This window comes from Oncorhynchus mykiss, chromosome 21 (genome assembly GCF_057628025.1).
Source record: "Oncorhynchus mykiss isolate SJ-2025 chromosome 21, ASM5762802v1, whole genome shotgun sequence".
NCBI classification, from domain to species: Eukaryota; Metazoa; Chordata; class Actinopteri; order Salmoniformes; family Salmonidae; genus Oncorhynchus; species Oncorhynchus mykiss.
The window spans coordinates 19938959-19953456 of record NC_143042.1 but is presented as its reverse complement, the minus strand read 5'-3'; the positions used below and the strand labels follow the sequence as shown (position 1 = coordinate 19953456).

The following is a 14498-nucleotide window of genomic DNA, read 5'->3' as shown; positions in this document are numbered from 1 at the left end:
AAAGCTGTTCAGTCAAAGTTAACTTAGAAATATAATTGGGTAAGATTGGACAACGGGATTCAAACTGACAACCATGTGGGTCGCAACCTGCGTGTAATGCCCCTGTGGACAAGATCAGGACACATGCTGCATATTACGAGGTATAAACAGGGCTCAAGATTACAAGCCTTCCTCGGGGAGCCCTCTTATCAGGCACAACAACTTGTTTTACTTCTCGTTTTATTATAACCACAACCATAGAGCTTTAGACCCACAGTACATCATTAAAGACAGAACATATGAACAGTTGTATAGGCCAGACAGGGCTCTAATCAATCCATATCGCTGAAGTGTTATATTTAGCGAGCTATTAATCTAAAGGTAGTTTACGGCAAACCCGGCAGGAACATTGCATTTCAATTACGCAGAATTTCCACCATATAGATTGAATAGAGCCCTTAGATTAGGTTAACTATTATTAAAGTCCTACCATCAATCATTCCTTATAATGATAATTATTGTTCCACAATAAAGCATTTAATAGAACAAAATGTGGTTAACCAGTAAAGCCCCTACCAATAACTAGCAAGCATTTATTTCCCAGTTCAATAGTATGAAGCACAGGTAACTAACTTCCCCCTTGTGCTGCCCTCTGTGGCATAGTTATAGAAGTAGCAGAACAGAAATGTGCGGCGTTCCATTTGGAATGTTTGAATTGCTCCTTAACACATCCACAGAAATGGAGCAACCCTTAAGTCATATCTATAATGGAAACTCCTGTTGGGTGGACCATTAAAAAGGCTTAAGGATGTTCATAGCCATGTCTGTTCTACAAATTCTAATTCTATAGTCATAACATTCATAATATCTGGATGTGTTCTTCACGGAGCCGTTCTCCATGCCCATGTGAAACGCACAGTTGCATCATGGGAGCGGTAGTTCCCTCAGGTCCTGGAGTCCTGGGCTCCGCTGGTGGCCCTCTGCAGCAGCTGAACCATGATGGGGTAGACGGGGGCGAACTCCTTCCCCTGACGAGCCCTCACACTCTGCATGTAGGCTTCCAGAGCACCCCTAGTACACACAGAAGGAAGGCGTTGCTAAAGACACACTAACCAATAGAACTGATGGGAATTTCATCATTTTACCACAAGAGGGTGCTCACTCACTCCTCAGTGATACCAAACAACCCCCCAGTGGTCTCAAAGGCTGTAAGACTTTTGTCGTTCTCCTGCAGTTACCTAATGAGTGTGAGGCGGTCTCTCTCTGAAGGGTGGTCATCCAGCCACTGGGAGTAGCGAGCGATAGACCACTCTGCTCTCTGGAAGAGGGAGAATTTGTACAAAGTTAAGATAAAGATGACAGTTGGAACCAGTATAGATAAGTGTGTATATAGCAGTTTGTAGGTACACTATAAGACCAAAAATATGTGGACACCTGCCAGTCGAACATCTCATTCCAAAATCATGGGCATTAATATGGAGTTGGTCCCCCCTTTGCTGCTATAACAGCCTCCACTCTTCTGAGAAGGCTTTCCACTAGATGTTGGGACATTGCTGCGAGGACTTGCTTCCATTCAGCCACAAGAGCATTAGTGAGGTCGAGCCCTGATGTTGGGTGATTAGGCCTGGTTCGTGTTCCAATTCATCCTAAACGTGTTCGATGGGGTTGAGGTCACGGCTCTGTGCAGGCCAGTCAAGTTCTTCCACATCGATCTCTCCATACATTTCTGTATGGACCTCGCTTTGTGCACGGAAGCATTGTCATGCTGAAACAGAAAAGGTCCTTCTCCAAACTGTTGCTACAAAATTGGAAGCACAGAATCGTCTAGAATGTCATTGTATGCTGTAGCGTTTATATTTCCCTTCACTGGAACTAAGGGGCCTAGCCTGAACCATGAAAAACAGCCTTGAACCATTATTCCTCCTCCACCAAACTTTCTCCTGGCATTCGCCAAACCCAGATTCGTCCGTCGGACTGCAAGATGGTGAAGAGTGATTCATCACCCCAGAGAACGTGTTTCCACTTCTCCAGAGTCCAATTGCGGCAAGCTTTACACCACTCCAGCCGACACTTGGCATTGCACATGGTGATCTTAGGCTTGTGTGCGCCTGCTCGGGCATGGAAACCCATTTTATAAAGCTTCAGACGAACAGGTCTTGTGCTTCAGCACTCAGTGGTCCCGTTCTGTGAGCTTGTGGGGCCTTACCACTTAGCGGCTGAGCCGTTGTTGCTCCTAGACATTTCCACTTCACAATAACAGCACTTACAGTTGACCGGGACAGCTCTAGCAGGGCAGAAATTTGTATATATAGTCTGTACCTGGTGAGGTGATTTGAGCTCAGACGGTGCTCTGGTGAACAGGAAGTGTAGCAGGGTGCTGTATGGAATCAGATCCCCCACGGCTGGACTGCTGGCTATCAGCTCACTGTTCTGGAACAGCAGGGGCCTACAAAACACACACACACACACACACACACACACACACACACACACAGAGGTGTCTAGCCTAAATAACGTGTTCATTGTGTTACACCATTAGCCTTTACCCATTATCTTTAAACCATTACCCTAGCGTCTAAGTAGAGGCAGACGGCAGGGAGACCGAGAGAATTACAGCTCTCTAACCCTCCAATAATGACTAACATCTTCATTAAGAGCCACTCTCACTCTGGAAACTACCGCTGCTATTGAGGCGTTCCCCATCTCATCAAAGGTTTAACAGGAATAGGTTGTGCATAATAACTGATGTAATAACTATGCATAACTAATGTGTCATACCTGTGTAACAAGCAGTGATGTAATAACATACCTGAAAGATCTCAGCAGGCGGTAGGGTTTCCCCAGCTCAGACACTCTCCTACAGAGAGGGGCGACGGCCAGCTCCATCTAAAAACACAGAAGAAATAGCACAGTGAGAACACGAATATAGAGTTACTTGGTGAACTTCAAGATGCACAGAAAAACCCGAGAGACAGACAAACAGCAAAGGAGAGCTGACAGGCAGGTACGGAGAGAGATACCGATCATACCCTCACATACAACCCTCACATACAGCCCTTCTCCTCACCTGAGCGAAGTCAGCCGCCAATCTCATCTTGCCTCCCTCCCCTAGGGGGCGCAGCAGGCTGGCGTGGCGGATGAATAGTGTGATGCAGCGCTGGGCGATGCTCTCCGTGTTGTCGTATATGAAGTCGACACACTGGAAGTGGCGGAAGTAGTCCGCCATCACGCGGCCCACGAAGCCCTGTAGCTCCCGCATGTACAGAGAGCAGGGCACGTCAGGCTTCCCCGGGGTGGACATAGACCTGGACACAGAGACAGAAATATAAATATCTGTCTGTGATTGCTTAGATAAGACCGCACCACAACAAACAGGGCAAATCCTTCAACGCTTATGCACACGCACACACGCACACACAGGTTAGTATAGGTCACTGACTAAAGGTCTGACTCATAACCTTGAACCTCAGGCCATTATACACTATACCTATGTGTGTGTGTGTGTGTGTGTATGCGTGTGCTGCGAGTCGGCTAAGTGCCAGCAGGGCCTTGTCTGTGTAAGTTCAGAGAGCGGAAAGCAGTCTAGTCTGTATTCAGAGTGCTGAATGTCAATCTGAGCTCTCGGTCTCTGTATGTATGGCCGTGACAGAATAACCAGCGGGTGCCAGGGGCCGATAACATTTAGCCAGCGGCAGGAGGCTACAGTACTGACGCAGGGACCCTTTGTGTGGCTCTGTCTAATGAGACCCTGCTAGCTGTGTGTGTGTGTGAGTCTGTGTCGTGACTGCAAAGCCCCAAGACTAACTGAGTCTACAGGTCCATTGGGAGCCTCTCAATTGTACAGAGAAGAGTCTGGGTAATATGAATGGACCACGGGATGAATGGAGGGAGAATATCTGAATGCAACTGTAGAGGGTCTAGAGACGAAGGGTCCCTAAACTTTTTCACTCAGGGCCCCCCCACGCGCACCACAAACTGTTCACATCCCTCTTGTTGGCCAAGAGAACACTTTGCAGGTTTAAAGCTTATTTCCTGCAATTCTACACATTTTGCCGTATCTAATGTGTATTCGTGTGATATTTGAGTGACTCGAACACTACTACAAAATCTATGGGCTAGAAAACCTAGCTAGAAAACGTTAGCTGACATGGGCTAGTTGATCTGTGCACTTCTGACCAAGTTGTAAATCGCTCTCTAAGGTATGACTGACATGACAAGACGTATACTGATGATGCACTACCCAATGGAGAAATGTCACCTTGTGCACCTAAGAGGGTGCGCCCCACAGTTTGGGAACCACTGGTCTAGACCATAAAGGCCCTATTCAATTCATTCCTAATTCTATGGTCTAGACTGGTTCTACCTGTGTGCGCACACATTGACAAGTGAGCTGCTGGTCTCACAGCTAGGTTCCACAGGGCATCCATGGATGCTTGCTGATTCAGACTTGACCTTCTTACAAAATGAAACCTCCCAGCCTTTTTTAACACGTCAATATCGCCGCTGTGCCTCGAATCCTGCAACAGCTACTCTGCCACTGTGTCCCTATGGCTATCTGGGAGACGGTCAGTGGGGTCAATGGCTCAGGGAGACTTGGATGGTAGCGTGACTAAGAGTTCACTCAGAGGACGTGTGTGTGTGTGAGGAACAGGGTGTGTGTGTTAGAACTAGTTTTACGATGGTCACTGCAAGGAGCTCCCTCTGCACAACACAAGAGAAAGTGTGTGTGTGTGTGTGTGTGTGTGTGTGTGTGTGTGTGTGTGTAAGTGTATTTGTTGGGGAGAAAGGGGGCAGGGGTGAGTTCAGCCACTTAGCCACATTGTGTTTATCTGACCATGAAAAGGTCATTTGGACAGGGGGCTGAAGAGACAACGCACACACACACATGATTCTATACGAGAGCAGAGCGGTGTGTGTAGAACAGTAGATAGCCTGAGGATGTGTGTATGAGTGTGTAAATGTCAAGCTCAGGGGAAAGAGAGAAACATTTTGTAAATGTAAATTAGCAACAGATGCTGTTTGGTGCCTGGTGAAACAGAGAGACAATCAGATAATAGTATCACAGACAACGTATTGTCACATATAAAGCTCTGTAGCACTATGTCACCAAGGCCACCTGTAAACATTACCCTTTAAACAACTTAAACCCCAACCTTACTCCTAGAACGTTGCAACTAGCTTGAGGAGTGTGGTGTCTTAAAGTGTGTGTGTGTGTGTACTAACCCAGAGAAGTCTTCCTGATGCATAGTGATGATGATGGCTTCTATGGAGTCACTGACCGACAGCAGCAGAGGCTGTACTGCACTGGCCATCAGAGCCTGTACTCCCTACACGCACGCACACACAAGAGAGTGCATCATTTAACAAGGCATAAGACAGGTTGTGTGTCACAACTCTGAAACAGCTCAGTCAGACAATGACATCTCAAATATCAGTGGACACACAATGATGAACTGAACAAACATGACCATAACTTCTTGCATCTGCAGGCCAGGTACATAGCTGAAGGACACAGTGCCCGCAGGGGCACACCTGATTCACTTAAGTCTGTCATTGCCTAGCAACCCAAACAGACTGGTGGTCTTGGCTGCATGAATGCGATTTGCTGATAAGCGGACGTTTGCAGTGAGCTTTAGGATAGGAGCTCTGTGCACGTGACATGTCAGACGAGAGAGGAAGAGCGTGTGTGTATGTGTGATGTTCGTATTTGTGTGTGAGACTGTGTGTGTGTTTGGGCATGTGTGTGTGTGTCGGTCGCGGGGTTCGGAGTGGGGCCGCCAGTTTATCGTTCGCTCCATCTTTAGATCAATCTAAACTCAATAGACCTGACCCAGTGTGTGTGTGCGAGTTTGTGTTTGTGCCCGTCAGCTAAGCCCCTGCCAACGATAGATAACCAGATCTCTGTTCAGATCTCCTCTCTAAACTCCTTCACAATAAAGTTAACAATGTCCCCTCCGCTGTGTGTGGCGTGGGGGGATTGGCAGAACGCAGAGAGAAACAAGCCTCCGACCATTTTCCCCGTTACAACAAAATACCTTTGTGAGAAAAAGCGAGTGATTGCCAAAGAAGAGTCTACACACTCCACTCAGTGTTTACCGTTTTATCTTCCAGAATGCGGTGCATCAGAAATAGCAATGTTTTGTTTGGTTTCCATAACTCAGTTCCAAGTTCCAAAAGTGCCCATTCAAACCCCATAATGAAAAACCAACAGCATAATCCACCACCAGCTGCACATCAGATAGAATGGAGAGAAAAAGAAGAGGGGAAGACTAGAGAGGAGAGGAGGAGGAAATCAGCAGAGAAGAACGATAGAGGAGGAGGAGTAGAGAGGAGAAAACTGTAGAGAGAAGTACGGGAGGAGACGAGTGTCTGTCTTACCTCTAGTGAAGCCGTGAGAGCATGTTCAGCAGCCGGAGGACATGACCCCAATCCTGATATCACCTGAGAACACAAACACACACACACACACACAAAAGGTCAATGGTTAGGTTACAGTGAAACCTGACAAACACTATTCGTCTTTTTTCCCACATATCCGTCCCATATTCTTCTAACGGTTATTACAGTATTTATCCTCCCTCCTTGCTCTCCAATCCTCCACGTCCCTCCTTCCATTCCATCCTTCTCCCACCCTCCCTCCCTCCTAAAATAACCAGCCGTTCTTGCTGAAACGGCCTCACTGCTTTCAAATGGTTACATTTTGACAACCTCCCAGGCCACTAAATATTTGATGGCAGAGTAATCTCCTTTTATGCCACTATTAATCACACAGGCCCCAGCACCAGGACACATCATACATCTTTAATGGGCCATATGAAGGAATACGTTTCCCCATCTCTCCCTCTAACTCGCTCTCTGGTTCCCACTTCCTTGCTCTCTCTTTCTCTGCCTCGCTCGACATCTGACTCCCTTCCTTGTCATGCCTCTCTCTCTCTTTACTCTTCTCTCCGCTCCTCTCGTCTCTCCCTCGCCGCTCCTCTCTCCCATCCTCTCTCGCCGCTCCCCTCTCCACTCACTTACTGCATCTCTCTCTCTCTCTCTCCCCTTCTCTCCCTCTCTCCCCTTCTCTCCCTCCCCTGCGGCTAGTTTACTTTGGGTGATGAGATACATTAACTCTAGAAATAATTGGTTGTCAGCATTTTCCCATCAAACCCTTGTGACATCAGATGACCAGCACACACACACACACACGCACGCACGCACACACACACAGACTCTTCTGCGTGAACTCTTAGTCACGCTGCCATCCCAGTCTCCCTATAATATGTAATATAACACACGTGTCAATGTCTGATAAAGCAAAACATAACGTAGACATGTAAAACATAATGTAGCCATGTAAAACATAATGTAGACGTGTAAAACATAATGTAGCCATGTAAAACATAATGTAGACATGTAAAACATAACGTAGCCATGTAAAACATAATGTAGACATGTAAAACATAACGTAGACATGTAAAACATAACGTAGACATGTAAAACATAACGTAGACATGTAAAACATAATGTAGACATGTAAAACATAATGTAGACATGTAAAACATAACGTAGACATGTAAAACATAACGTAGACATGTAAAACATAACGTAGACATGTAAAACATAACGTAGACATGTAAAACATAACGTAGACATGTAAAACATAATGTAGACATGTAAAACATAATGTAGACATGTAAAATATAACGTAGACATGTAAAACATAACGTAGACGTGTAAAACATAACGTAGACGTGTAAAACATAATGTAGACGTGTAAAACATAATGTAGACATGTAAAACATAATGTAGACATGTAAAACATAACGTAGACATGTAAAACATAACGTAGACGTGTAAAACATAATGTAGACGTGTAAAACATAATGTAGACATGTAAAACATAATGTAGACATGTAAAACATAATGTAGACATGTAAAACATAATGTAGACATGTAAAACATAACGTAGACGTGTAAAACATAATGTAGACGTGTAAAACATAATGTAGACGTGTAAAACATAATGTAGACGTGTAAAACATAATGTAGACATGTAAAACATAATGTAGACATGTAAAACATAATGTAGACATGTAAAACATAATGTAGACATGTAAAACATAGTGTAAAACATAATGTAGACATGTAAAACATAGTGTAAAACATAATGTAGACATGTAAAACATAATGTAGACATGTAAAACATAATGTAGACATGTAAAACATAATGTAGACATGTAAAACATAACGTAGACATGTAAAACATAATGTAGACATGTAAAACATAATGTAGACATGTAAAACAGTGTAAAACATAATGTAGACATGTAAAACATAATGTAGACATGTAAAACATAATGTAGACGTGTAAAACATAATGTAGACGTGTAAAACATAATGTAGACGTGTAAAACATAATGTAGACATGTAAAACATAATGTAGACATGTAAAACATAACGTAGACATGTAAAACATAACGTAGCCATGTAAAACATAGTGTAAAACATAATGTAGACATGTAAAACATAATGTAGACATGTAAAACATAATGTAGACATGTAAAACATAATGTAGACATGTAAAACATAGTGTAAAACATAATGTAGACATGTAACCATAATGTAGACATGTAAAACATAATGTAGACATGTAGACATGTAAAACATAATGTAGACATGTAAAACATAATGTAGACATGTAAAACATAGTGTAAAACATAATGTAGACATGTAACCATAATGTAGACATGTAAAACATAACGTAGACATAATGTAGACGTGTAAAACATAATGTAGACATGTTAAACATAATGTAGACATGTAAAACATAATGTAGACATGTAAAACATAATGTAGACATGTAAAACATAATGTAGACATGTAAAACAATGTAGACGTGTAAAACATAACGTAGACGTGTAAAACATAATGTAGACGTGTAAAACATAACGTAGACACGTAAAACATAACGTAGCCATGTAAAACATAATGTAGACATGTAAAACATAATGTAGGCATGTAAAACATAATGTAGACGTGTAAAACAATGTAGACGTGTAAAACATAATGTAGACGTGTAAAACATAATGTAGACGTGTAAAACATAATGTAGACATGTTAAACATAATGTAGACATGTAAAACATAACGTAGACACGTAAAACATAACGTAGCAGTGTAAAACATAATGTAGACATGTTAAACATAATGTAGACGTGTAAAACATAATGTAGACATGTAAAACATAATGTAGACGTGTAAAACATCATGTAGACATGTAAAACATAACGTAGACGTGTAAAACATAATGTAGACGTGTAAAACATAATGTAGACATGTAAAACATAACGTAGACGTGTAAAACATAATGTAGACATGTAAAACATAATGTAGACTTGTAAAACATAATGTAGACGTGTAAAACATAACGTAGCCGTGTAAAACATAACGTAGACGTGTAAAACAATGTAGACGTGTAAAACATAATGTAGACGTGTAAAACATAACGTAGACGTGTAAAACATAACGTAGACGTGTAAAACATAATTTAGACGTGTAAAACATAACGTAGACGTGTAAAACATAATGTAGACGTGTAAAACATAATGTAGACATGTAAAACATAACGTAGACGTGTAAAACATAATGTAGACGTGTAAAACATAATGTAGACATGTAAAACATAATGTAGACATGTAAAACATAATGTAGACACGTAAAACATAATCTAGACATGTAAAACAATGTAGACGTGTAAAACATAATGTAGACATGTAAAACATAATGTAGACATGTAAAACATAATGTAGACATGTTAAACATAATGTAGACATGTTAAACATAATGTAGACGTGTAAAACATAATGTAGACATGTAAAACATAATGTAGACATGTAAAACATAACGTAGACACGTAAAACATAACGTAGCAGTGTAAAACATAATGTAGACATGTTAAACATAATGTAGACGTGTAAAACATAATGTAGACATGTAAAACATAATGTAGACGTGTAAAACATAATGTAGACATGTAAAACATAACGTAGACGTGTAAAACATAATGTAGACGTGTAAAACATAATGTAGACATGTAAAACATAACGTAGACGTGTAAAACATAACGTAGACGTGTAAAACATAATGTAGACTTGTAAAACATAATGTAGACTTGTAAAACATAATGTAGACATGTAAAACATAACGTAGACGTGTAAAACATAATGTAGACGTGTAAAACATAATGTAGACGTGTAAAACATAATGTAGACGTGTAAAACATAATGTAGACATGTAAAACATAATGTAGACATGTAAAACATAATGTAGACATGTAAAACATAATGTAGACGTGTAAAACATAACGTAGACGTGTAAAACATAATGTAGACGTGTAAAACATAATGTAGACGTGTAAAACATAATGTAGACATGTAAAACATAATGTAGACATGTAAAACATAATGTAGACATGTAAAACATAACGTAGACATGTAAAACATAATGTAGACATGTAAAACATAATGCAGACATGTACAACATAATGTAGACATGTAAAACATAATGTAGACACGTAAAACATAATGTAGACATGTAAAACATAACGTAGACATGTAAAACATAATGTAGACACGTAAAACATAATGTAGACACGTAAAACATAATGTAGACATGTAAAACATAATGTAGACATGTAAAACATAATGTAGACACGTAAAACATAATGTAGACACGTAAAACATAACGTAGACACGTAAAACATAACGTAGACACGTAAACCATAACGTAGACATGTAAAACATAATGTAGACATGTAAAACATAATGTAGACATGTAAAAAGAACACAAGTGTAATGTGGTGTGTGTGTGTGAGCGTTTTAGTGTGTGTGTATGACCGTGTGTGTGTTACTTTAGCAACAGCCTGGTGTAGTCTGTAGAGGGAGTTGACCACCGCCATGTTCCTCCTCTGACCTTCTGTTAGAGGCCCTATCACCTGACTGGCATCCCCCTGGGTAGATAGCTGGAGAGAAAGAGAGAGTGAGAGAAGAAGGGAAGGATGGAGGGAGGGAGAGAAATAGAGGAAGAGAGAGAGAGAGATGAATAGGTGGAGAGAAGAGAGAGAGAAAAAGTCAGGACACATGTAGTACTCAGCAGACACACAGCAGCAGTGAGAGCAAGGGCACACCGGAGCCAGGATCCAGCTCCCACTGCTATAGCAGAGCAAGGAGGGGCCCGGGAACAACACATACAAATGGGACAGGAGCCAGGATCCAGCTGTAGTAGCAGTTTGGGCTGCTGTCTCCTGGCCATGTTCCACAGACGGATAGGGACACCTCACCACCTCTCACCTCAGAGGTGATAACAAGCAGGTCACACACACACCTGGGGAAATTAGAGGCTCCCTATCTGAGATGGCCATCTCAGGAAGACGAATAGAGAGGAATTGGGGCCATCTCAGGAAGACGAATAGAGAGGAATTGGGGCCATCTCAGGAAGACGAAGAGAGAGGAATTGGGGCCATCTCAGGAAGACAGAGAGAGAGAGGAATTGGGGCCATCTCAGGAAGACAGAGCGAGAGAGAAAAAGCGAGAGACAACATGTGCAAAGTGGTGCCATAGCAACGGTCTAAAACTGACAAAGCAACAGTTAACTATAGCCTTAGAGTGTAGTTGTGTGGATGGCAAACACGCACACACAGAGGCGCACACACATTGACATTCATGACACATGCACGTGCCCACACACACACGCACAGAGAGGTGTCAGGATACCAGCACCGAAGTAGCTTCCTGTTCACACCTGAGTATGTCTGTGTTTGTGTGAGTGAGTGTGTGAGAGTGACTGTAGATCAGGCCTGTGTGTGTCGCATCTCAGTGTGTGTGTGCGCGTGTGTTCGAATGTATATTTAGAGCTCGGGGTGTCTGTGGAGGAGGCTCCAACCTACTAATAAAACGTCTAAGTTCGTCACTGTTAACTTAGAAGCATGTTTTTGTACCCTTCCCATTGATGAGTATTTTTATTTATTTAATACATTTAGAATAAGGCTGTAACAAAATGTGGAAAAGGGGAAGGGGTCTGAATACTTTCCGAATGCACTGTAATTAGAGGGTTGTAGGCATAAAACAAATAATAAGAATATTGAAGTAAAAAAAAAAAAGTAACCAATTCAGACCTTTACAATTAAGTTAGCAGACTTCATGAGTAAGGGTGGATGATGAAGAAAAATAAAGAAAATTAAAACAAAGATGATATGATCACTGTAGGACCAATAGCACTTAAGCCATTATCTTAATTAATTATTAGCAATATACTTTAAAAGACCTTAAACCAAAATGTGCCATCGTTTAAGTGCTCTATACTCTATACCAAAAAACAAGAAGAGGGCATGTGCAAAAAGCCTATACTCTTATATAATAATTCATCACTGCCTGTAGGGAAAGTCCTCCCTGGGAGATCAATTCAGTAGCCTAAGCCGAGGGAGACAGGAATCAACAGGAAGAAAAACAAGCAAAAGCTAAAAAGGTTATTGTGTAGTAGCCCAAACTGGGATAGCTAACCCATATGTGTAGTTGTCCAAACTGGGATAGCTAACCCATATGTGTAGTAGCCCAAACTGGGATAGCTAACCCATATGTGTAGTTGTCCAAACTGGGGTAGCTAACCCATATGTGTAGTTGTCCAAACTGGGATAGCTAACCCATATGTGTAGTTGCCCAAACTGGGATAGCTAACCCATATGTGTAGTTGCCCACACTGGGATAGCTAACCCATATGTGTAGTTGTCCAAACTGGGATAGCTAACCCATATGTGTAGTTGTCCAAACTGGGATAGCTAACCCATATGTGTAGTTGCCCAAACTGGGATAGCTAACCCATATGTGTAGTTGTCCAAACTGGGGTAGCTAACCCATATGTGTAGTTGCCCACACTGGGATAGCTAACCCATATGTGTAGTTGTCCAAACTGGGATAGCTAACCCATATGTGTAGTAGCCCAAACTGGGATAGCTAACCCATATGTGTAGTTGTCCAAACTGGGATAGCTAACCCATATGTGTAGTAGCCCAAACTGGGGTAGCTAACCCATATGTGTAGTTGTCCAAACTGGGGTAGCTAACCTATATGTGTAGTTGTCCAAACTGGGATAGCTAACCCATATGTGTAGTAGCCCAAACTGGGGTAGCTAACCCATATGTGTAGTTGTCCAAACTGGGATAGCTAACCCATATGTGTAGTTGTCCAAACTGGGGTAGCTAACCCATATGTGTAGTTGTCCAAACTGGGATAGCTAACCCATATGTGTAGTTGTCCAAAGTGGGGTAGCTAACCCATATGTGTAGTTGTCCAAACTGGGGTAGCTAACCCATATGTGTAGTTGTCCAAACTGGGATAGCTAACCCATATGTGTAGTTGTCCAAATAGATTCAATCTTTTTTTACCTCCCTTTTTCTCCATCATTTCGTCATATCCAATTACGATCTTGTCTCGTCGCTGAAACTCCCCAATGGGCTCGGCACAGGCGAAGGTTGAGTCATGTGTCCTCCGAAACATGACCCACCAAACCGCGCTCCTTCACACCTGCCCGCTTAAACCGGAAGCCAGCCGGACCAATTTGTCGGAGGAAACAGTGTTTAACTGACGACCGAAGTCATCCTGCAGGTGCCTGAGCCCTCCACAAGCAGTCGCTAGAGCGTGAGGAGCCAAGTAAAGTCAAGCCAAGTCTTTTGGGGTATGTCTGTGTGTCCGCCAGTAGTTGAAACTGACAGCTCTGGGGCATTCAACACGTCAACCTCTCACAAATACAAGCAGTGATGAAGTCAATTGACATGCATATTATTAATGTTAGCTCTCTGTGTACATCCCAGGGCCAGCCGTGTTGCCCTGTTCGGAGACAAAACTAGGGCCTGTAGGACCTGCCTTGTTGATAGTGCTGTTAAGAAGTTAGAGCTTCGCTTTATTATGGACAGACTTCTCCCCATTTTAGCTGCTGTTGTATCAATATGTTTTGACCATGGAAGTTTACAATCCAGGGTTACTCCAAGCAGCTCAATTTACACATGAGTTATTACAAGATGTAAGTGAGGTTTAGGGTTTAGTGAATGACTTGTCCCAAATACAATGTTTTTAGTAAAAAAAATAAACGTATTCCTTGCCACCCACTCTGAAACTAACTGCAGATCTTAGTTAAGTGTTGCAGTCATTTCAGTCGCTGTAGTACAGTTGCTGACTTGTATAGTGTTGAGTCATCCGCATACATAGACACATCTTAGTTTGGATCTGGATACTGCTTCAAGCTCATTTCTGCAGCATTAGTAAAGATGTGAATAATAAATGTTGATGATTTCATTCCTGTGCAGTTTGTAACTACCCTGGTAGGTTGACTGATAACCTGAACCAGGTTGCAGGCACTGGTTACAGTTTGAAGCTTTTTCTTAAGTGGTCAGTTTGATGATAACCAGTCAATATTTAAAATCACCCAGAAAATATACCTCTCTGTTTATATCACATACATTATTAAGCATTTCACACATTTTCC

General features: G+C 42.0%; 1 protein-coding gene across 2 annotated transcripts in view; it reads right to left on the bottom strand.

Annotated features, from left to right (window-relative positions):
- Nucleotides 1-205: 205 nt before the first annotated feature.
- cog5 (component of oligomeric golgi complex 5) overlaps nt 206-14498 on the bottom strand; it is an 88749-nt gene continuing 74456 nt past the window's right edge. For both annotated transcript variants that reach the window (XM_021577402.3, XM_090214170.1), the window contains exons 15-22: nt 10873-10983; nt 6358-6420; nt 5203-5306; nt 3047-3284; nt 2789-2865; nt 2299-2425; nt 1218-1297; nt 206-1050 (exon numbers count right to left, since the gene is read on the bottom strand). In XM_021577402.3, the coding sequence (XP_021433077.1) occupies nt 924-1050; nt 1218-1297; nt 2299-2425; nt 2789-2865; nt 3047-3284; nt 5203-5306; nt 6358-6420; nt 10873-10983 (927 nt within the window). In that variant the 3' untranslated portion in view covers nt 206-923. The remainder of the gene's footprint in view (nt 1051-1217; nt 1298-2298; nt 2426-2788; nt 2866-3046; nt 3285-5202; nt 5307-6357; nt 6421-10872; nt 10984-14498) is intronic.